This window comes from Mobula birostris, chromosome 2 (genome assembly GCF_030028105.1).
Source record: "Mobula birostris isolate sMobBir1 chromosome 2, sMobBir1.hap1, whole genome shotgun sequence".
In the NCBI taxonomy this organism is placed as follows: domain Eukaryota; kingdom Metazoa; phylum Chordata; class Chondrichthyes; order Myliobatiformes; family Myliobatidae; genus Mobula; species Mobula birostris.
This window is the reverse complement of record NC_092371.1, coordinates 164,067,040-164,091,193: the sequence shown is the minus strand read 5'-3', so window position 1 is coordinate 164,091,193 and position 24,154 is coordinate 164,067,040. Positions and strand designations below refer to the sequence as shown.

At 43.0% G+C, this 24,154-nt stretch overlaps 1 protein-coding gene across 20 annotated transcripts in view; it reads right to left on the bottom strand.

The window, feature by feature from the left end:
• The window catches only part of dst (dystonin), a 603,331-nt gene that overhangs the window by 379,527 nt on the left and 199,650 nt on the right, over positions 1-24,154 (bottom strand). For 9 of the 20 annotated variants that reach the window (XM_072250656.1, XM_072250672.1, XM_072250657.1 and 6 more), the window contains exon 1: positions 15,478-16,651. The exons of the other annotated variants lie outside the window; for them this stretch is intronic. In XM_072250656.1, coding sequence (XP_072106757.1) covers positions 15,478-16,356 — 879 coding nt within the window. In that variant the 5' untranslated portion in view covers positions 16,357-16,651. Of the gene's footprint in view, positions 1-15,477; positions 16,652-24,154 lie in introns of those variants that run through there. 20 annotated transcript variants of the gene reach the window in all.

The window sequence follows — 24,154 nt, the reverse complement described above, 5'->3', positions numbered from 1 at the left end:
CAGCATTGTTTTCCAGTGGTCTGATATCCGTTTTCTCCTCTCTTTTACACTTTAGGTATCTGAAGAAACTTTTGGTATCTTCTTTAATATTATTAGTTACCTTACTTTCATATTCCATCTTTACCTTCTTAATGACCTTTTTAGTTGCCTTCTGTTGGTTTTTAAACGCTTCTCAAACCTCGAACTTCTCTCTAATTTTTGCTCCATTACATGCCCTCTCTTTGGCTTTTATGTTGGCTTTGACATCCTTTGTTAACCACAGGTGTGTTAGCTTTCCTTTTAAATACTTCTCCCTCTTTGGGATGTATATATCCTGTGCTTTCCAAATTGCTTCCAGAAATTCCAACCATTGCTGCTCTGCCATCATCTCTGCCAGTGTCCTTTTCCAATCAATTCTGGCCAACTCCTCTCTCTCCTGCCTTTCTTGCTATTCTTGTCTTTCAGTTAACGATGTCTGCATCAAATGATCCTCTTTATTTCTGCCTTCCACCTGACTAACAGCTTTGCAGTCTTTCAGTGACAATAATTAAATAGACTGTGACATAATAAAAATGTAGACTGTTAGCAATTGCACCGTGCAAATTGCATCTGGACTGAATCGAGAATAACCCTTCATGTGAATTTGAAAAATGCATTTAATTAGTTGAATCTGTGTAATCAATTCTGGAAAATTTTCAGAATCTTTTTACTTTCCAGAATTTGAGTCATCCTGATGCTTTCCAGAATATCACCTGAATGTTTCTGAAGTTTTTATTTGGATTCTGGACTTGCCTTTCTGATAGGGTTGTTAACAAGGTGTATCATGCATTGGCCTTCATTAGTCAGGGGACTGAGTTCAAGAGCCGTGAGGTAATAAGTGTAGCTCTATAAAACCCTGGTTTGTCCACTTGTCCACACTTGGAATGTTGTGTTTAGTTCCTTCCACCCCATTGTAGGATGAATGTAGAAGCTTTAGAGAGACTGCAGAGGAGATTTACCAGGATGCTGCTTGGATTAGAGAGCGTAAGACTATAAAATCAAAGGACATAGGAGCAAAATTAGGGCATTTGGCTCATCGGTCCACTGTGCCATTCAATCATGGCTGATCCTTTTGCCTACCTCTCCTTCGCCCCACTCCCTGGCCTTCTTCCCAAAACCTTTGATACCGTGACCAATCAAGAACCTATCAAACACCGCCTTAGATACACCCAATGGCATGGCCTCCACAACTGCCTGTGGTAACAAATTCCACTTGTTCACCACCCTCCGGCTAAAGAAATTTCTCTACTTCTCTGTTTTAAATGGATGCCCCTCCATCCTGAGGCTGTGCGCTCTTGTCCAAGACTCCCCCACCATGGGAAACATCCTTTCCACATCTACTCCGTCTAGGCCTTTCAACATTCGAAAAGTTTCAGTGAGAGCCCCCTTCATCCTTCTAAATTCCAGTAAGTACAGACCCAGAGCCATTAAACGTTCCTCAGGTGATAACCCTTTTATTCCTGGAATCATCCTTGTGAACCTCCTCTGAACCCTCTCCAATGCCAGTACACCTTTTCTCAGATGAAAGGCCCAAAAACTGCTCAGAATACCCAAAGTGAGGCCACATCAGTGCCTTATAAAGCCTCATCATCACATCCCTGCTCTTGTATTCTAGACCTCCTGTAATGAATACTAACATTGCCTTTAGGGTGCTCTGCACAAGGACTCCCGAGTCCCTTTGCATCTCAGATTGTTGTATTTTCTCCCCATTTTGAAAAGAGTCTGTACATTTACTTCCACTACCAAAGTGCATGATTATGCATTTTCCAACACTGCATTTCATTTGCCACTTTCTTGCGCATTCTCCTAATCTGGCTAAATCTTCCTGCAGCCTTCCTGTTTCCTCAACACTACCAGCCCCTCCACAAATCATAATGTTTTCTGCAAACTTGTCATCTATTCCATCATCTAGGTCATTGATATTCAGCACAAAGGAAGCAGTCCCAACACCAACATCACTAGTCACTGGCAGCCAACCTGAAAAGGATCCTTTTATTCCCACTCGCTGCCTCCCACCAATCAGCCGATGCTCTAACTATGCTAGTAACTTTCCTGTAATATCATGGGCTCTTAACTTGGTAAGCAGCCTCCTGTGTGGCACCTTATCAAAGGCCTTCTGAAAGTCCAAATATACAACATACACTGCATCCCCTTTATCTATCCTACTTGTAATCGCCTTAAAGAATTCCAACAGGTTAGTCAGGCAAGATCTTCCCTTAAGGAAACCATGCTGACTTTGTCCCATCTTGTCGTATGTCACCAAGTACTCCATAACCTCATCCATAACAATCGACTTCAACATCTTCCCAACCCCTGAGGTCAGGCTAATTAGTTTATAATTTCCTCTCTGCTGCCTTCCTCCCTTCTTAAAGAGTGGAGTGATATTTGCAATTTTCCAGTCCTCTGACACCATGCCAGAATCTAATGAGTTATGAAAGATTATTACTAATGCCTCCACAATCTCCTCTGCTACCTCTTTCAGAACCCTAGGATGCACTTTATCTAGTCCAAATGACTTATGTACCTTTAGGTCTTTCAGCCTTTTGAAGACCTTTTGCCTTGTAATAGTAACAGCATTCACTTATCTTCCTTCACACCCTTCAACACCTGGCACACTGCTAGTGTCTTCAACAGTAAAGGCAAATACAAACTACTTACTTAGTTCATCCGCCACCTCCTGGTCCCCTGTTATTATTTCTCTGGCCTCATTTTCTTGTGGTCCCATATCCACTCCTTTTTTCTAATAGTTGAAAAAGCTTTTATTATCTACTTTGATATTGTTTACTAGCTAACTTTCATATTTCATCCTTTCCCTCCTGATAATTATTTTAGTTACCCTCTGTAGGCTTTTAAAAGCTTCCCTATCCTCTATCTTCCTGCTAATTTTTGCTTTACTGCGTGCCCAGTCTTTTTCTTTTACATTAGCTTTGACTTCCCTTGTCAGCCATTGCAATTTTCCAGTCTTTCTGACACCATGCCAGACTCCAGTGATTTTTGAAAGATCAGTTCTAATGTCTCCACAATCCCTAATGCTGCCACTTTCAAAACCCTAGGTACAGTTCCTCTAGAGGTGACTTATGTACCTTTAGGTCTTTCAGCTTTTTGAGCACCTTCTCTCTTGTAACAGTAACTGCACCCACTTCTCTTCCTTCACATACTACAACATCAGGCATACTGCTTGCGCCTTCCAGAGTGAGGACTGACGCAAAGTACTCATTTAGTTCAATAGCCATCTCCTTGTCTCCTGTTATTATTTCTCCTGCTTCATTTTCTTGCAGTCCTATATCCACTCTCATTTCTCTTTTATTTTTAACATACTTGAAAAAACTTTTACTATCCACCTTGATATAGTTTGCTAACTTGCTTTTATATTTCATCTTTTCCCTTCCAATGAATTTTTTAGTTGCTCTCTGTAGGTTTTTAAAAACTACCCAGTCCTCTATCTGTCCACTAATTTTTGCTTTGTTGTATGCCCTTTCTTTTGTTTTTACATTCGTTTTGACTTCTCTTGTCAGCCGTGGTTGTATTATTAACCATATGAGTATTTCTTCGGTTTTGGAATACGTATGTCTTGCACCTCCCTAATTTTTCCCGGAAACTCACGCCATTGTTGCTTTGCTGTCATCCCCGCCAGCATCTCCTTCCAACTTACTTTGGCCAACTCCTCTCTCAGACCTCTGTTATCTCCTTTACTCCACTGAAATACTGCTACGTCATACTTTACTTTCTCTCTATCAAATTTCAAGTTGAACTCAGTTATATTGTGAACACTGTCTCCGAAGGGCTCTTTTACCTTAAGCTCCCTAATCACCTCCGGTTCATTACATAACACCAACTCCAGTATAGCTGATCCCCTAGCTGTTCTAAAAAGCCAATTCACAGGCATTCAACAAACTCACTCTCTGGAAATCTATCTACCGACCTGATTTTCCCGATCGACCTGCATGCTGAAATCTTCTGTGACTGACATAACATAACCCTTTAGACACGGCTTTTCTATTTCCTGTTGTAATCTGTGGTCCACATCCAGGCTACTGTTGGGAGGCCTGTATATAAATGACATCAGTATCCTTTTACCCTTGCAGTTTCTTAACTCAGCCCACAATGATTCAACACCTTCCAATCCTATGTCACATCTTTCTACTGATTTGATGCCATTCTTTACCAGCAGAGCCCTGCCACCAACTCTGACCACCTTCCTATCCCTCTGATACAACGTGTGACCTTGGACATTCAGCTCCCAACTGCAACCATCCTTCAGCCATGACTCGGTGATGGCCACAACATCATACCTGACAATCTGCAACAGAGCAACAAGATCACCCACTGTATTTCTTACACTCCATGCATTGAGATGTAACACTTTGAGTACTGTAATTGCTACCCTTTTTGATTCCCTCATGCACTGCTGGTCATCCTGGTGGGTGCAATTTTGTCCTATAAGATGGGAGGGGAAGGAGAACAAGCTGGCAGATAAATCATCTCAACCCAGTCCCTGTAAGTATTCCAATCATACTCCTTTACATTTTATTTATAGATACAGCATGGTAACGGGCCCCTCCAACCCAGAGCACAAGCCACCCAGTTACAGCTACTAATCCATACATCTTTGGGAGATGGGAGGAAATGGGACTGCCTGGAAGAAACCCACACCTTCACCAGGAGCACAGACAAACTCCTGACAGACAGCGGTGGGATTGAACCCAGGTCGCTGGAGCTGTAGTAGCATCACACGAACCACTGCACTACCAGGCAGCCTCAATACCATCAGCATTCAAAACTCATTGTTTTTTCCAACTGTCAAATTAAATTTGACCCGCTTAACTCTTGGGGGGTGGGGGAGGGGGTCTCATACACAGACTGAATGAACTTCTTCTCAACTGCAAATGTTGATAATGCTGCTTCTCAGGAGGCAGGAAGCAGAATGCTTACACAAGCTGGCAAGCTGCATTTCCAGCAGAGATAGATCTTTTTCCCCTTGCTTACCACTACAGAGGAGCCTTCACCAATGTCAAAGCAACTATTGTCATCCACAGAGTCAGGCCAAGGCTCCTTAGTGTGCCATTATTCTCAGCCAGCAAGCATTATGCAATCTAAGCACAGCTTCGCCAGACACATCACATGGTGCCACAGTGGCACAGCTAGTAGAACACAGAACATAGAATACTACAGCACAGTACGGGCCTTCTGACCCACAAAGTTGCACCAATCATTTAACATACCCGGAGATCAATCTGACCCTTCTCTCCCACATAGCTCTCCACCCTTCTATCATCCATGTGCCTATCTAAGAATTTCTAAAACGCCTTTAATGTATCTGCCTCCACCATCACCCCTAACAGGGCATTCCATGCACGAAGCACACACTGTGTACAGGACTTACCTCTGACATTCCACCTATACTCTCTTCCAATCACTGTAAAACTATGCCCCCGGGTATTAGACATTTTTTTCCCTGGGAAAAAGTCTCTGGTCGTCCACTCAATTCATGGCTTTTATCATCTTGTATGCCTCTATCAAATTGTCTCTCATTCTCTTTCGTTCCAAAGTGAAAAGTTCTATTTCACTCAAAATATTCTCATAAAATATACAGTACTCTCTAATCCAGGTAGCATCCTCATAAATCTCCTCCACACCCTCTCTAAAACTAGCAGAGCTGCTACTTCACAGAGGCAGAGAAATGGCTTCAATCCTGACTTTGGGCATTCTCTGTGGCTGCATGCATTTCCTCCGCATGCTCCAGTTTCCTTTAGACGAATGGGTTGAGGGGATAAGTCGCCACAGTAAATTTTCCTATCATGTAGGAGAGAAATGATATCTGGGGGGGTTGTGCGGGGTGAAGAGGTAAAGAGAATGTGGGCAGAATAGCAAGAGTGGGATTAATGTGGCATTAGTGTAAATGGGTGATTGAGGGTCAGCATAGACTCAGTGGGCTGAAGGGCCTGTTTCCGTGCTCTATATCTCTCTATGAGAATCAAAGACTTGGAGTTTTTTGCTGTGACAATTAAAGAGTTGTCCAATCAGTCAAAGCATTGAGGGTTTCCATATTATTGTGGGAAGAGTCCCACATCACCTGTACCTTAATACAGCAACTCTTTCCCAGGGAAGCCAGGAACAGTTTTACGAGATGGAAGGAGGAACAGGAAATGTGGAAAACACTCAACAGGCCAGTTTGACAAAGGTCTTTGACTTGAAATTTTACTTCTATTTCTCCTTCCACAGATGCAGCATGACCTATTGAACGTCTCCCACATTTTGTGTTCTTACTTCAGATTTCCAGCACCTAGACTTAGAGGCAGCAGGGTAGCACAGCAAGCAGCGATCGAGGCTCAATTCCAGTTTGTATGTTCTGCCCATGACCATCTGGGTTTCCTCTCAGGTGGTCCCATTTCCTCCTGCATTCCAAAGACATGCAGTTAGCATTACGGGCAATAAGTTGCGGACATGCCAAGTCAGTGCCAGAAGCATGTCTACACTTGCAGGCTGCCCCCAGGCTGTTGATTTGATTTGATACAAATGTATGTTCTGAAGCTTCCATGTACGTGTGACAAATAAAACTAATCTAATCTAATCTGAAAGAAGTTTCCACGCACAATCAGGTCCAGCTTTATCAAGGCCTTTGACAAAGTCCCACACGGGAGGTTGGTCCAGAAGGTCAAGTGATTTGACATTCAGAATGAAGTAGTCAAATAGATTCATCATTGCCTTAGTGAGATAAGACAGAGAATGGTGGTAGATGGTTATCTCTCTGGCTGGAGGCCTGTGAATAGTGGAGTGCCATTGTTGGGTCCATTGTTGTTTATCAGCTAGATAAATGACTAAATGATAATGTGGTAAATTCATGGATGACATCAATATTGGGGGTGTAGTGGACAGTGAGGAAGTGGAAAAATAGGCTGATTAATGGTAATGGGATTTAATTCCAGGTAGATGGAACAAGGCAGAAGAACTGGCCAGCACGGACGAAGGACCTGATTCTGTGCTGTAGTGCTCCAGGTCTCTAATATTCAATGGCCACACTCTGGCAGATCTATTTGTTTCATATAAACCAAAATTTCTTTCCAAAATCCAAAGGGAAACCAAGTAGAAAGGTTGGGAACAATCTTTAAACTAGTCAAGTAGTAAGTCGAGGCTAAACCAAAAATTACTGCGGGGAGATTAATAACATGTAATTCTGGTCACAAGGCCAGACAAGAACTTAAAAAAGCACAGGAAAGCAAAAGAGAGGAATAAGCTGTGTGGGAAGATAACAGAAATTCATTCTGTGCAGTCTAAAGCAGAGCAATCTGAACTATGGCTGTTGTTTGCTTCAGGCACAGAAGTGGCGGGCTCATTAAAGGAAGAATCTGCATTCTACCATACACAAGGTCCAAGGGGTTTTGCTGAACAGAACTGACTTTTCTTCTGCAATTTTCTGCCACTGCAGAGGTACTAGGTGGGCCAAAAGAAGTGGTGTTATTTAATAAGAGCAAAAGCTCTGCCAGGCAAATGAGTGTGGTTGTGGAGGGGATCTCATCAGGCCTCTGTTCAAGGAATTGGAGGGCCCCCTAGCTATCAAAGTTGATAGAGGTGCATAGTAATCAGATGTCCATGGGAGTATGAGTTCGGTGACTCAGAAAACTGTAAACAATAAAAGTGACGGGGGTGGGGAGGCACCAGAGATGTCATGATCAAATACTGATTTGGAGGAGGGCTAGGGTAGGAGGAAGAGTCATTTGGAAGATAATTGCGATGAAGGGGTGATAGTTTTGGGAGATGTAAGTGGTTTAATATTGGATATGGAGCAGCAGGATGTGATGTGTAAGGTGCAATTGGTGTAGAGGTAATTAATGAAAGCATTTACAATAAAAAACAGTGATAACTTGCACTGACTAGGTTTAAAAACACATCCTATGAAGAACATGTACCCTAAGAAATCTGTGGCAGAAAAACCTCTGAAGCTTTGAGAAAATGCAGAATCAGCTGTACTGTACTACAATGACCAGAAAATTCACTAAACAACTACACATACTGTACATAGGTGATTATGTAAAAATTATAAATAAGCACAGGGAATTTAAACTACAAAGAAAATACAAGAAAAATTTCAATTCCACACCCTAATCCAAAACTATGGTTAAGGAGTGCTTCAGTGTTCTTGAGGAACACTGTTGTTGGTGATGAGAGCTGAGAAACAGCGCACATTGCTTGACATAACACACCAAGCACAGCAACCTTAATCCAATAACACATCACAGGCAGCAAATGTCAGCCATGTAGGTCTCTCTACCCATGCTATTTATTTTTATATCTACCCAGAACTTCGGTAGATATAAAAAGAAACACCAAGGCACATTCAGTTAAGTTCAGGAGAATTCTTTCTGGTGCTTGGGCCAATATTTATTACTGGACATCACTGGGCATTGATTGGGCTGCTATTAGAAGTGCACACAATGGCCGTCACATTCGATACATGTGTCCTCACTCTTCAAGTCATTCATAGGGCGGAAGGAGGTTTGAGGTCATATAAAAAAAAAGCTACTGAGATCGAAATACATTGAAAGCACTCCCTCACACCTCTCCCATCCATCTGATGGTATATCAAGGTCAGAACTCTGACAATCAGGTGGAAAGTAGAGGGAGGCTCAACCATGTTTAAGCAGGAAGAAAACCAAATCCAGGGCAAAGACCTATCAGACTCTCGGCCCTACTCTTAACGGCCCTGAGTTGATTGAGAGGGTGTGCAGAGGCAGCATCACCCTGGCAGTAAATAGCAAGCTGTCCAGCTGACACCCAGACACAAGGAAGGCAAATAGTGCCTCTACTTTCTTAGATGTTTGCGTAGATTTGGCATGTCACGAAAAACTTTGACAAACTTCTATAGATGCACAGTGAAGAGTATCTTAACTGGTTGCATTACGGCCTGGCATGGAAAAGGCTACTGTAATGGTGGTACAGCACAATCCATCACAGGCAAAGCCCTCCCTACTATTGAGTGCATTTACATGGAGCGGTCCACAAGAAAGCAGCATCCATCATCAAAGACCCCCACCATCCAGGCCATGTCCTCTTCTCGCTACTACCATTAGGCAGGAGGTACAGATGCCTTAGGTTCCACACCACCAGGTTCAGAAACAGTTATTACCCTATAACCATTGGGCTCCTGAACCAATATGTGTAACTTCAATCAGCACAACTCTGAACTGATTCTACGACCTACAAACTCACTTTCAAGGACTCTTCACAGCTACTGTTCTCAGTTTTATTTTTATTTGCTCAGTTTGTCTTCTTTTGCACATCAGTTGTTTGTCAAATTTTGGTCTGTTTATGCATAGCTTTCCATAAATTCTATTTTATTTCTTTTTTCTTTGTAAATGCCTGCAAGAAGATGAATATCAAGGTAGTGCATCATAACATATATATATATATTTTACTTCGAACTTTTGATGGCTCCTACCATCAGTTTGACACATGCCCCTAAGGTTTCTCATTGTAAAAGAACCCTATACACTTCGTTTACCCAATTCATTTTCTCGTGGTCTTTGGATGTGACAGTCACTTCAGAGCAGATGAACTTCACACAACAATGTGCCAAAAAGTACTTCAATCATTTCCATCAATATTGCACATTTAATGAGGGAAACCTTCCAAAGTGCAACACATAGTCAAAATCTGACAGCAAACCAAACAGAATTGATGACCAGAGTTTGATCAAACAGGTGCACGTTAAGGAACAGAGACTGGAGCAGAGAGTTTAGTTTGGAAGTTCTCAAGCATAGGGAATTGGAGAGCTTGTATGGTCAGCAGTGGTGAGGCAAAGAAATGAGAAATTCACACAGGCCAGAGCTGAGAGATACGCAAGTTCTCAAAGAGTTGCTGGCCTGATGAATGGTATGGTATGGAGCAAGATAAGGCCTCAGAGTAATCTGAACTCCAAACCCTCTTCCAATAACCAACTCCTAACTCAACACAAACTTCAGCTGCAGAAATCTTGCTGCTCTCCAAGTAGGTCACAACTTATCTTAGAGTTTAGAAAGTGACAGACATGCATTAGCAATATCATGTTTTAGGGATCACATAACTCGAAAAGCATTTTTAAAGTCAACACACAGACATGGTTTGAGAGGTTGGAGCATGTTATGACAAGGCGAGTCGTGGCCAACAAGTATGTATAAGATGAGGGAAGAGTGAAGAAAGAGGAAGAAAATGTAAAGAGGAGAGACTTGGATTGAAAAGTGAAGCATTCCATTCCTTTAACTGTCTTAATGTGCAATTCAAAACTTCAGGGAATGCAGAATTGAAGAAGTTAGAACTTATAGAAGGAATCATATGAAACTATTCAGGTTAAAAAAATGAAGGGAAATTTTGCTATTGTGTGAAACTTTGTATTTCCCTGAATGACTAATACACTGAGTGACCACTTTATTATGTAAACCTGCACACCTGCTTGGAATGCAAATATGTAATCTGGCAATCATGTAATAGCAACTCAATGCATAAAAGCACACAGACATGGTCAAGAGGTTCTGTTGTTGATCAGACCAAACAACAGAATGGGGAGAAATGTGATCTAAGTGACTTTGGCTGTGGAATGATTGTTGGTGCCAGACAGGATAGCTTGAGTATCTCGGATTTGCTGATCTTCTGGGATTTTCACATACCACAGTCTCTAGAATTTACAGAGAATAGCACGAAAAACAACAAAAAAAAACTCCAGTTCTAGAAAATGCTCCATTAATGAGAGGGGTCAGAGGAGAACAGCCAGACTGGTTCAAGCTGACAGGAAGGCGACAGTAACTCAAATAACCACATGTTACAACAGTGGTATGCAGGAGAGCATCTCTGAACACACAACACAACCAACCTTGAAGTGGATGGGCTACAGCAACAGAAGACCATGAACGTACACTCAGTGGCAACTTTATTTAGTACAAGAGGTGCCCAATAAAGTGGCCACTGCTTGCATGTTGTACAACTGAATTTACATAGCCACCACCTGTTGACCAGATGGGAATCTCAGTGATTCTGACAATCAGAGTATTGATATTTTGCATATCTAAGATCCATACAACTTCATCCAGCTTCAGCTAAACAATTTTTGTACACAAGAAGCTTTGCAATCCTCCTATAGGTATTTAGGGTATATTAGTTCATTGTTTCCGACAATAACAAATCATAACACAACGCTTTGCAGCATGCCAGCTGTAAGTTCAGGTTTCCTCTGGGTGCTCTGGCATCTTCCCACGCTCCAAAAACCATGCCGTTAGGCTGGCTCTCCCATTTAGTTCTGTTCTCTACTCTTCACTGCCGGGAAAACAAACTGTTTTGCCTTCATCTGAGGCTGGCCTGGCAGGACATGAGGAACTGCCAAATGCTTTATCTTGCAGAAATGTGGCTTCAGAACAACATCCCATGCACCATTAATACTCAGGCTATGTTCTGTGATTACATGTGCTCGCTTAACTATATGTGCTGTGTGTGGCTGCATATACAGAGTGGCCCTGGAAGAACAATGTTGCATTTAGCTGTAGACATGTGTATGGTTGAATGACAATTGAACTTGATTATCTTAACACTTTTATATGCCTCTTCCTCCGTCAATCTCTGTTGTCTACACAAAGCAGGAGTGGGCTGGTTGAGAAGTTCCACCAAGAGTTATACATGAAGGAGAGTGGGTTGCCCAATGTCCTGGGTTGTACAGGAGCCTCATGGAATGAACACTGAACCTCCTTAGAATGCTTCCTTCCCACCCTGTTGTTACCAACGCCACCAACTTCCTTTCTAAACTGATTCTCTCAGAAACCTCATCATTTCAGATACATTAAGTAAGAATGAAGTAAGATCTGGAAATACAGAAGACTGCAGATGCTGGAAATGCCAGCATTCAGATGGAAGCAAGCTCTTTCTGATATACCCACCCATACAGAGAATCAACAGTGGTATTACTTAGCTGTCTGACAAACATGGTGATGCAATTTTCTGCTCTCATTTCAAAAGATTAAAAAATATATTCTAAATTCTCCTAATTCCTCTGTTCAACTTTACCCCGAAGCTTTAAGGACAAAGGAAAAACGCAAGAGTGTCCTTTTCTTATTTCCTTAAGATGGAGAATTAGACCATTTAAACCATCTTATCTAGCTCATTTCTCAGAGGACCATCACCTTGTTGTGTTGGAGAGGCTTGTAGGATCCTGAGATTCCCGAGAGCAGTGCCGTCTAGAGTTTAGATCCTGGTAGGGTCACCCATGGTGGTAATGTTGAGGGGTGGAGGTCCCAGACCAAGAGTGATTAAATCAAGACCTCAGCAGTGGAGCTGGTAGAAGACAATGACACATCACAACGGCAGTGAAGGCGGAGGAAAGCAGTCTTCAGTAATTTTGCATTCCATTCCACATGACCCTTACCCCGATCATTAAGGACCGTATGGTAGCTGCTCGTGCATCAGCCTCCCCATGTTTAACAAAGTCACGCACAGGCATTCTCAATTAAGGGAATAACCCCTTGGGAGAATGTCATAAACAAGAAAAAAAATCTCCAGATGCTGGAAATCCAAGCAACGCACACAAAATGCTGGAGGAACTCAGCAGACTAGGCAGCATCTATGGAAAAAAAGTATAGTCGACATTTCGAGCCGAAACCCTTCGGCAGAATATTATACTTGACTCGAGTGATCACACTACTAAACATCTAGGTCAGCCTTCAGAACTAACCCTGTTATCCCACTGATTTCTCTGTAACCTTATTAGATACAGTACAGTGCAAAAGTCTCAGGCACATTTAGGGTACCTACACGTTCTGCACAGTATTGTATATATCAAAATTAATTTTACTTATAATAAAAAAAATCACAACAATTAAGCTGTGCAATGCCTTTTTAACTGTACATTCATAGGCAATGAGTTAAGTAGTGTTCTATTACATTTTTTAAAACAACTAGCACTGCTGCCACCCGTGTGGCCCCTTGGGCGATATACTACGACAATAATTAAGGGGCTTCCTCACCTGACCCAGCCTTCCATGTCCAGTAGCAGAAGAAGCCTATGCTGTGGTCTCACCCATTCCCCGCCCCCTCACGTGCACACAACAATTCCTCACCAAACTACAGTATCGGCAGTTCATAGTGGCCAGTTAACCTACTAATCGGCACACCTTTGAGATATTGGAGGAAAATGGAGCAGCCTGGGGGAAATCCAGGTGTTTATAGAGAGAACGAGCAAACTCCACAGAGACAGCGCAAGGAGAGGATCACGGCTACAGGACTGTAGCTCTGCTAGTGCACCAATGAATTTGTAAACTATCAAAATCTTCGCTTTCACATCAAGTCTTTATTTTATTAAATGAATTTCATCTCACTTAAGCTTTTGAAGATTTACTTAGGACATGCCTTCCAATAATTTTAAAAGCTTTAAAATAAAAAAAACAGAAGATAAAAAGAGAACTGTTGAATTTTGCACCCTGGAAGATATCAGTCCATCACATTATTTTTGAAGATCTAAACTCAGCCCACACCATATCACAGCTCAATCTTGGCCCACGGAGCTGAAGGCTTTGACTAGAGCGATAAAAACACCACCAAGCTCCTTTTTATTTCAGTGTTAACATTAATAAGTTACCTAACACTGCAATATTCTGACCCCAGCCAGAAGCCCCTGCTAAAACTCCACAGCCTGGCTTTTGCAGGAAGGTCATCATTGAAGCAACTTCTCTTTTATTAAATTAATGCTTTAAAGGAAAGAACAGGAATGATTTCGCAGCTTAAACTGCAGCAAGATTTAGAACAGTGCAGTTTAGAACAGAGATAAGAAGGAATTAGGATGGTGAATCTGTGGAATTTATTTACGGACAGCAAAGGAGGCCAGGTCTTCAGGTATATTTAAAACAGAGTTCAATACGTTCTTGATTAGTAAGGGCGTGAAGGTTACAGGGAGACGGCAAGACAATGGGTTGAGAGGGATAATAATTCAGCCATAATGGAATAGCGGAGGAGACTCAATGGGCCAAATAGCCTAATTCTGCTCCTATGACCTATGGACCTATAGATATATACACTGTTTCAGATTTTGATATTTTTGTCATTGCCTTATTTGGACTGTTACGATTTCAGCTACAGTTGGCACTCACAAGAAAATAAGAGTAGTCCACTCAGCCCCTCGGCCCCTCAAGCCTGCCCCATTCTCTACAGCAAGGGTTCCCAACCTGGGGTCCATGGACATCTTGCCTAAAGGCTTTGGTCCATGGCATAAAAAAGGTTGGGAACCCTTGCTCTACAGTCATGACTGATTTGGCCCAGGCCTCAACTCCTCTCCTGTGCCTGTTCCCCGCAGACCTCAGTTCTCTCATCGCTTCACAAGAGAAACAATACTAAATGGTAAATTAGAGAGCTTTAGAACATCATTGTTGATGTTGAATTATCAAGATAATTTCCATTTATAAGTGTGAGAACATAAAAGGGAAAAGCTGACACTATGCATGACAAAACCATTGTAACAGGTGTGAATTGATGCCAAATGGAAAGAAGTACGGATCACCAGAGCGCGGTGAATCTGTGGAATTCTCTGCCTAACGAAGCAGTGGAGGCTACCTCAGGAAATGTATTTCAGACAAGGTTGGATAGATTTCTGCATAGTAGGGGAATTAAGGGTTATGAGGAAAGGCAGGTAGGTGGAGATGAGTCCATGTCCAGATCAGCCATGATCTTATTGAATGGTGGAGCTGGCTTGACGGGCCAGGTGGCCGACTCCTGCTCCTGTTTCTTATGTTCCTATGTAAGCACCGGAACAGGTCCTTCCAACTCAAGGGGCCCATATGCACCCATATGACCAACTAACCTGTATGCCTTTGATATGTGGGAGGAAACTGGAGCACCCAGAGGAACCCCTCACAGTCACGGGGAAAATGTACATACTGCTGCAAGTCACTGGTGGCGTAATAGCATTACGATAATGTGCGGCCTGGACTGATGGACTGTGAAATATACAGATGGGTAAAATATGATGTCTTATACATAATCCCTCATAAAATCACACAAACTGAGGAAACTATATAAATCTTTGCTCCATAAATGACACAGAGTGAAGCACCATCAAATCTGTTGAGTTGGGGCAGCAATGGTACGAACTCAGTAAAGAGATAAAATATATCATAACATTTAGAAACGGAGATACAGATACAGCACGGAACAGACCCTTTCATCCCAACAAGCTGTGCTGTCCAGCAACCTGCCATTTAATACCAGCCTAATCACAGGTCAATTTTACTATCACATATTAAGCTACTAACTGGTACGGCTTTGGACTTTGGGAGGAAACCAAGCACCGGGAGGAAACCCACACATTCACGGGGAGAACACACAAACTCCTTACAGATGGCACCAGAATTGATCTCCCAGCTCCGACACCCCGAGTTGTAATAGCGTCACGATTACCACTATGCTACCATGCCGCCCCAGGCTATGTAACGTAACATTAAAATAACATATTACCTCATCAGACTGCGATTCAACTCCATTTCCATCTGAACGTTGACGTACTCCCAAATTCCCGGCCACTTCCCAGGATGGAGTCAAGAGGCGCTTTCTCAGAGCTGTGGGAGAGGAATCACCTTCTTGCTGCCTCCTTGTGCAAGATGCAGAGATGGCTATTGTTGGCTTATGATGTAATAGACAAGATGGGTTTACTGACCTCTGGTCTAGACTTGTAGTGTCGTTACGGGTGCAGTACAGAGCTCTGGAAGGCCAAGTGTTGAATTTACTCGGGACTGGGAGAGTCCAAGCAATGGCACTCAAACTGACAGTCTTCTTAACCTCAAAATTTGGACAGTGCTGGTTATCCAGTGCTCCAGTGAGCTGTGATCTTTGCTTTGTGTTTCTCTGCTTCTTCACTGGACAGAGGTTGTTGCCGTTAGCCACATGTTCCCAGCTCACCCCACCTGACCCCACATCACCCCGGGACTGGTGAGGGGCACCACCTCGAGGAATGGGCTGAGAGAAGGAGTCCGCCACATCGCCCAGCCTGATGGTGAGACAGCCTGGTAAGTCGCTCCGCTCGCCAGATACTGCTCTGTGGCCATCTCCCACCTTGGCGTGGCCACAATCATTCCCGTTACTCAGACAACAGGCTGATGATTCCCTGCTGGAATCCTCCTTTGAGGGGGCTCCTGTTGAAGGGACTCCAGCACTGGCCTTTGGGCACTCTCCGGGATCGTTTGGCTGAGCAGATGGATAGTGCAGCTCCTCCTTTCTCCTCTTCCTCTTCAGATAACGTTTGCTTCGGGGATAAGGAGAAGAGCCCAGGGGAGCCTTTGCAGGATCTACTGTACATTCCTCTTTCTGGGCTCTCACACATCCACAAGTGTTTCCCATTTTCTTCAGAAAGTTAAGTTAATCAGATAGATCAAAAACAGCTTGTCAAAAATGTTATTTACCAGCAGAAAATCCCAGAGTCTTGACTCATCCATAACGCTAGTCTTTTCCTTTACACACTAACTTTGTCCGTCTTTTCTACCTTTCGCCTCTCTGTCCTCTCCTGGCAACCTTTCATCTCTCCCGAGCTGACTGTGACTGTATCTCTCTCTCTCTCTGTCTCTCTCTCTCTCCCTCTCCCCCCCAGCTGACTGTGACTGTCTCTCTCACTTTCTCTCTCTCCCTTTTGCCCTCCCTTTCTCTCCCTCTCTCTCTGTCTCTCACTCTCCCTCCCCTTCTCCCTCCCTTTCTCTCTCTGCCTCCCTCCCCCTTCTCCCTCCCACACTCTCTCTCTCACTCACACTGCGCAGCCATTTTGCATATGTGAAACATTCCTGCAGCCAATCATGGCATTTAGCCCAGAAAGGGCTGGTGACTGATCTGTCCATAACTAACCATGGTTACAGTAAGGAGGACTGCCCTAAACTGAGCCCATGCAGTGAGGTTGCTGGAAACATATCAGAAACTCCAACGCATGACATAGCAAATGAGAAACCTACAGCAGCTAGCTCCACTTAAAGTCTGCCACAGTCAGTGAAGCTCAAGGAATTTGTAGCAACCTTTGAAATCATTAAACAGTTTTCAGACCCGGGGTAAAGAGTACAGTGCTGAGTACATGACTTGACAAATTGCAAATGAAAGTGCTGAATGATTTGGAATAATGAAAGATAGTGACATGTCCCAATTGAATTACTGGTTATTTTTATTTTAAAAAAACTATTCTAACTCAATCTCACTAGGGTGAAGATGGCACAGGGAATTACACAACAAATGGGAGAAGTTTTTGTCAGTTTCCATTCAACATCCTGACTGTTGGGGGGGAAAATGTGCTCAAATATAATTCAAAAACACAAGAAATTCTGCAGATGCTGGAAAACCAGAGCAACACACACACAAAATGCAGGAGGAACTGAGCAAGTCAGGCAGCATCTATGGAGAAGAATAAACAGTTGACACTTCAGGCCAAGACCCTTCATCAGGACTGGAAAGGAAGGGGGAAGAACAAGAAAGTTGGGGAAGGGTAAGTAGTACAAGCTGGCAGGTGATAGGTGAGACCTGCTGAGGGAGAGAGGTTGGTGCGGTGGGTGAGATGTTGGGAGGTGATAGGTGGAGGAGGTAAAGGGAAGAAGTAGAAATCTAACAGGGAAGAACTGTGGAACATGTGAGAAAGGGAAGGAGGAGGGGCACCAAGTGGAGCTGATAGGCAGCTGGGAAGAGCAGCGGTAAAAGGGGAGCCAGAATAGGGAATGGAAAAAGAAAGGGGGGGTGTCAAGAAATTAAAGGAAGTTAAAGAAATCAATGTGGTTTTAAGAAATTCTCCTTAAAACATTGGTCACAATGTAATTAACATTCCAGAAGCTCTATTAGCATTACATCATGAGAAGCTTCCCAGCTGTACTGACATTGGATGTAATCACCAATCAAATGAATGTCAGGTTTATTGCATTCTCCATCTGTACAGCCTACCTCTATGAATGACTGTCAAGATCAAAGTTCAAAGTAAATTTATTAGCAAAGTACATATACGTCACCATATACTACCCTGAAATTCCTTTTCTTGCAGGCATTCACAGTAAATACAAAGAAACACAATAGAATCAATGCAAAACTGCAAAGATGGGCAAACAACCAATACACAAAGGACAACAAATTGTGCAAATACAAAAAAGAAATAAAACATTATAATAAATGAATAAATAATGATTATTGAGAACATGAGTTGCAAAGTCCTTGTGGAATCAGTTCAGTGTTGAGACAGGTGAAGATGTTCATACTGGTTCAGGAACCTGATGGTTGAAGGATAATAATTGTTTCTGAACACAGTGGTGTGGGACCTAAGACTCCTGAACTTCCTTCCCAATGGTAGCAGTGAGAAGAGAGCATGGCAGGAAAGCTGCGGCGAACTCTCCTGTCACAGGCTGTGCAGGAAAGCAGCACATCCAAAACTACACCTTCAAGACACAGGAGACAGCGGAGGCTGGAATCTGGGGCACAAATCAAACTGCTGGAGAATCTCAGCAGGTTGAGCAGCATTTGTTGGGGGAAACAGAATCATTGAATCTTTCAATCTCGACCATAATAGTCGACAATTTCTTTTCCCCACAGATGGTGTTCAGCCAGTTGGGTTACTCCAGCTAAGGACAAGAGATTCTGCACATGCTGAAAATCTTGAGACACAAACACACGAAAAATGTTGCAGCAACTCAACAAGTGAGGCAGTATCTATAGAGAGGAAGGGGCTCGGCCTGAAATATTGACTGTTTATTTCCTACCATAGATGCTGCCTGACTTACTGAATTCTTGCAGCATTTTGTGTTTGATTCTCAAGAGTTCCTCCAGTAGCTGTTTTTTTTGCTTGGAATTACTTCTTGTTGATTTACTGGTACAGTACTACAATTAACTTCCTTCCCTCCTCTGATAACAGAGTTATCAGGGAGTGTCCTGGAGATTGTGTAGAAAACCACAAGGACTGATCATCACCGGCCCCAGAGACGGTCAGACCCTGGGAATGCACGACACAGACATTCCACAGCCAATGATACCATGTCCATAACTGGCACAGCTTGACATCTCCTCCTGCTTCTGTCCGTCCCATTGCAACATGCCATGTTTCACTGCTACACCAAGAAAGGGTACACCACGGCTTGGTATGGCAATTGCTCTGCCTATGGTCGTATAAAACTGCACAGAGTTATGGGCTGAGCTCGACACATCATGGGAACCAGCCTCCCCTAAATGGACACTGTCTACACTTCTTGCTGTCTCAGTAAAGCAGCCAGCATAATCGAAAGCACCATCCCTCCCAGACATTCTCTCTTCTCCCCCACTCCTATTGGGCTGAACATACAAAGGTGGAAAGCACATACCATAAGTCCAAGGACAACTTCTATCCCACTGTCAGAGCCAAAATAACTTTTTATTGTACAAGGACTCTTGAACAGACCTCCTGTACAATAAGATGGACTACTGGCTTTAATATCTACCTCTTCATGGTCTTGCACTTTATCCCAATTTGCTGAAGAAACAAAAGCCTGAAAGCACAGGCCACCAGGCTCAAGGACAGCCTCCGCGCTGCTGGTAAAACACTATTGATTGGTTCCCTAGTACAATAAGATGAACTATTGACCCCACAATCTACCTTGTTATGATCTTGCACCTTATGACCCATCTGCACATTCTCTGTAGCTGTCGCACTTTATTCTGCATTGCTATTGGTTTACCTTATTCTACCTCAATGAACGGGTAATGAATTGATCTGTATTAAGAACATGCAAGACAAACTTTTCACTGTCTGGTACATGTGACAATAATAAACCAATTCCAATTCTTTCCCCACAGATAACCAATGGTTATTATTTTATGGATTTATAGAGTAAACCCACGAGAAAAAGAATCTCAGGATTGTGTATAGTGACCTATACGTACTTTGATGATAAATTCACTTTGAACTTTTGAGCTTTGATGGCACAAACACTGACATAGCCTATGTCGCCAAGCTCTACCTCGTCTCATTCCTAGGAAAGCTCTACATAGGAAAGCAAGACGCTCCCTCTTATTCCTTTCCTCCTCTTCCCATTAACCAAGTTCCCCTGAATGAGCAGAGCTGCAGAAGGTGACGCTGGGATGGAAATATAACAAAGAATATAGAACAGTACAGTATAGTACAGAATCAGAATCAGGTTTACTATCACCCACGTGTCGTGAAATTTGTTAGCTTAGCAGCAGCAGTTCTATGTAACACATGATAAGATAGAAAGAAAAAAGGAATTCAATTACATTAAGTATAAATATGTATATTGCAAAGTTAGATTAAAAATAGTGCAAAACAGAAATAATATAAAAAAGATTGAGGTGGTGTTCATGTCCATTTAGGAATCAGATGGCAGAGGGGAAGAAGCTTTTCCTGAATCGCTGAGTCCTTTCAGCCGGTGATGTGTCAACTTTTTAGTCTACTTCAAGATAAATCTAACTTTTCCTCTTCCACATAGCCCCCCACCCCCAATTTTCTTTCATCCATGCATCGATCTAGAATTTCTGAAGTGTCCCTAATGCATCTGCCTCCAACACCACCCTGGCAGTGGATTCTATGCATCTAGCACACTGTGTGAAAAACCTGCCTCTGACATCCCACCTGTACTTTCCTCAAAGCACCTTAGAATTATGTCCTCTTGTATTAGCCGTTGCCACCTTGAGGGAAAAAGAACTTGTATAAGACCATAAGATATAGGAGCAGAAGTAGGCCATTCAGCCCATCGAATCTGCTCTGCCATTCAATCATGGGCTGATCCAATTCTTCTAGTCATCCCCACTCCCCTGCCCTCACCCCATACCCTCTGATATCCTGGCTAATTAAGAACCTATCTATCTTTGTCTTAAATATACACAATGACTTGGACTCCACAGCCGCTATAGGCAACAAATTCCATAGATTTACCACCCTCTGACTAAAGTAATTTCTCCCCCATCTCAGTTCTAAGTGGATGTCCTTCGATCCTGAAGTCGTGCCCTCTTGTCCTGGACTCCCCTACCATGGGAAATAACTTTGCCATATCTAATCTGTTCAGGCCTGTTAACATTTGGAATGTTTCTATGAGATCCCCCCCCCTCCATTCTGAACTCCAGGGAATACAGCCCAAGAGCTGCCAGACATTCCTCATATAGTAACCCTTTCATTCCTGGAATCATTCGCGTGAATCTTCTCTGAAACCTCTCCAATGTCAGTATATCCTTTCTAAAATAAGGAGCCCAAAAGCAGTACACCTCCATCAAGTCACCTTGATAAATGATAAATGTGATGAGAGGACTAGAATATAAGAGCAAGGATGCAATGCTACAGCTTTTAAGGCATTGGTCAGACCACACTTGGAGCATTGTGAGCAGTTTTGGGCCCCTTATCAAAGAAAAGATGTGCTGGCCTTGGAGCAGGTTCTCAAGAAAGATTCTGTGAATGAAAGGGTTAACATATAAGGATCACTTGATGGATCTGAGCCTGTACTCACTGGAGTTTAGAAGGATGAGAGGGCATCTCATTGAAACCTATTGAATATTGAAAGGTCTAGATAGAGTGGACGTGGAGAGGATGTTTACTATTGCGGATGAGTCTAGGACCAGAGGGCACAGCCTCAGAAAAGAGGGTTGTCTGTTTAGAACAGAGACAGGGAGGAATTTCTTTCGCCAGAGAGTAGTTATTTTGTGGAATTCATTGCCACAGACAACTGTGGAGATCATGTCATTGAGTATATTTAAAGTGGAGATTGCTGAGTTTTTGATTAGTCAGAGTGTCAAAGGCTGTGGGGAGAAGGCAAGAGAATGGGGTTGAGAGAGATAATAAATCAGCCATAATGGAATGGCAGAACAGACTTGATGGGCTGAATGGACTAATTCCCCTCCTGTACCTTATGTTCTGCCTTATAATTAGCAACAGCTTGCAGCAATGTGGCAAATCTACTGATGGGAAAGGACATCTTAGGCCAGGCTGGAGTTGAAACCCAGGCCCAATGTGCAGCTGTGCACAGTGCAGTCTAAACCTTATGAGCTATCCTGTCCAGCAGCACTTTGCCAGCTAAATCATTCCATAAATAAATAACACAGCTCAACTTCCCAAATGTGGCTCAGTCTCTTCCTGTAGCCTCGATCACATGATCTTCAGACCCAGTCAAAATTACTTCTTTTCTATATCCAAATGTTTGTACATCTAAGAAATGAAAGCCTTCAAAGGAAATGACTGGACTGGACCCCAGTTTATTTAATTTAATTCCCTTCTGAATTTTCTGTCAGAGTACTGTGATGTCCTGAAACTTAACACAAAGCACCAATAAGTTGGTTCACAACACAAACTGACTGATCTAGCCAAATATGATGACTTGTGCTGGAAAATTAGTGCTTTCACTAGAATGACTGAGATTAGAAGTGACATTCACTGAACATTCACGAGCCTTCTAAACTCCAAACATTGTCATAGTTGATCTCACAAAGTCTGTTTGCCTCTTTGCCTTTGTTCATGGCAAGAACTTCCCATGTGGACTAACAATGGGAGTTAGCACCATTACAACAGCTACAGGGCCAGCTCCCTGTTTCCCAGGAGAAACCTACCCTTATTTGTACATTGAGACAGTTCTGGGCTTGAAGCTCACCGAACATCTCAAGCAAGGATCGTGAAGCTCATCCAATGTCTCAAGCAAGGATCGTGAAGCTCACATGGCCTCTCCGGTGAAATGATATTGTATTTGTTAAATAGGGGCCGTGCACAATCCTGATTTGATGGAGACAGACGTGAGAAGCACGGAGGAACATCTGGAGAAACTTCTGAAAAGCCCGGTTCGCTGCCGCAGCTACTGTGCAATCAAGAATCTCCGGAGGGAAGGCCCCAAATCCTTCGCTTTGCCTGTTGCTGGAGGCCGGGGCTGGGGTCGAAGCGCTCGGCAGAGATGGTGCTCGGTGCTCGGTGTTGGAGGGCTGGTCGGAGGCTCGAAGTTTTCGGACGGACTGAGAGTCGGACTGTGGTCGGGTGCTTCCAGGGTGCAGCATCGGCAAATTTGCAGCGCTGGAAGCTCATGGCAGGGAGAGTTTTCTTCCTTCTACCGTCTGCGTGAGATGTTGGGACTTTCAAGAGACCTTGAGACTTTTTTTACCGTGCCCATGGTCTGTTCTTCATCAAATTATGGTATTGTTTGCACTGTTGTAACTATATGTTATAATTATGTGGTTTTTGTTAGTTTTCCAGTCTTGGTCTGTCTTGTGTTTCTGTGATATCACACTAGAGGAACATTGTATCATTTCTTAATGCGTGCATTACTAAATGACAATAAAAGAGGACTGTATGTCCTCATAATCTAATCTAATCTAAGCTCCACTCCACCTCTCACCACTCAAACCTCAAACACCTCATCCATCCTAGCAAATTCCCACTATAAAAACATGCATCGCCAGCTCCCTCCCCAGTTCTATAGATGCACAGTGGAGACTATCCTAACTGGCTGCACCACAGCCTGATATGGAAACAGCAATGCCCAGGAATGGAAAGTGGTGGACACGGCCCAGTCCATCACAGGCAAATCCCTCCCCACCAATTACATGGAGCACTGCCACAAGACAGCAGCATCTATCACCAAGATCCCCACCATATCCAGGCTGTGCTCTCTTCTCACTACTACCATCGGGCAAGAGGTGCAGGAGCCTTGGGTCCCACACCACTCAGCTTCGGAACAGTTATTACCCTACAACCATCAGGCACCTGAATTGCCATGGATAACTTCAATCTTCACTACTCTGAACCGATTCATCACCTGCAGACTTACTTTCAAGGACATTTTACAACTCATGTTCTCAGTATGATTTTTTAATTGCATGGTTGTTTTGCACACTTGTTGTTTGCCAGTTTATTTTATGTTTTTCATATATTCAATGTATTTTTACCCTGAAAATGCCGGGTAGAAAATGAATCCCAAGGTAGTATATGGTAGCATATACTTACTTTGATAATAAATCTCCTTTGAACTTTGAACATGTGGCTTGGGAATTCAATCCCCCGGTATACCAAACACTAAGCCTTATATGTCCTGTAGATCAATGGAAAGGGAGATCAGCTAGGAGAAAGTCACCCTACAGTGATAAAGAGTAAAATGCCTTGGTCTTCAATGAGATTTTCAGCAGTTTGTCCTTTCATTAAATTAGTTACTCAAACCTTTATTTGTACATC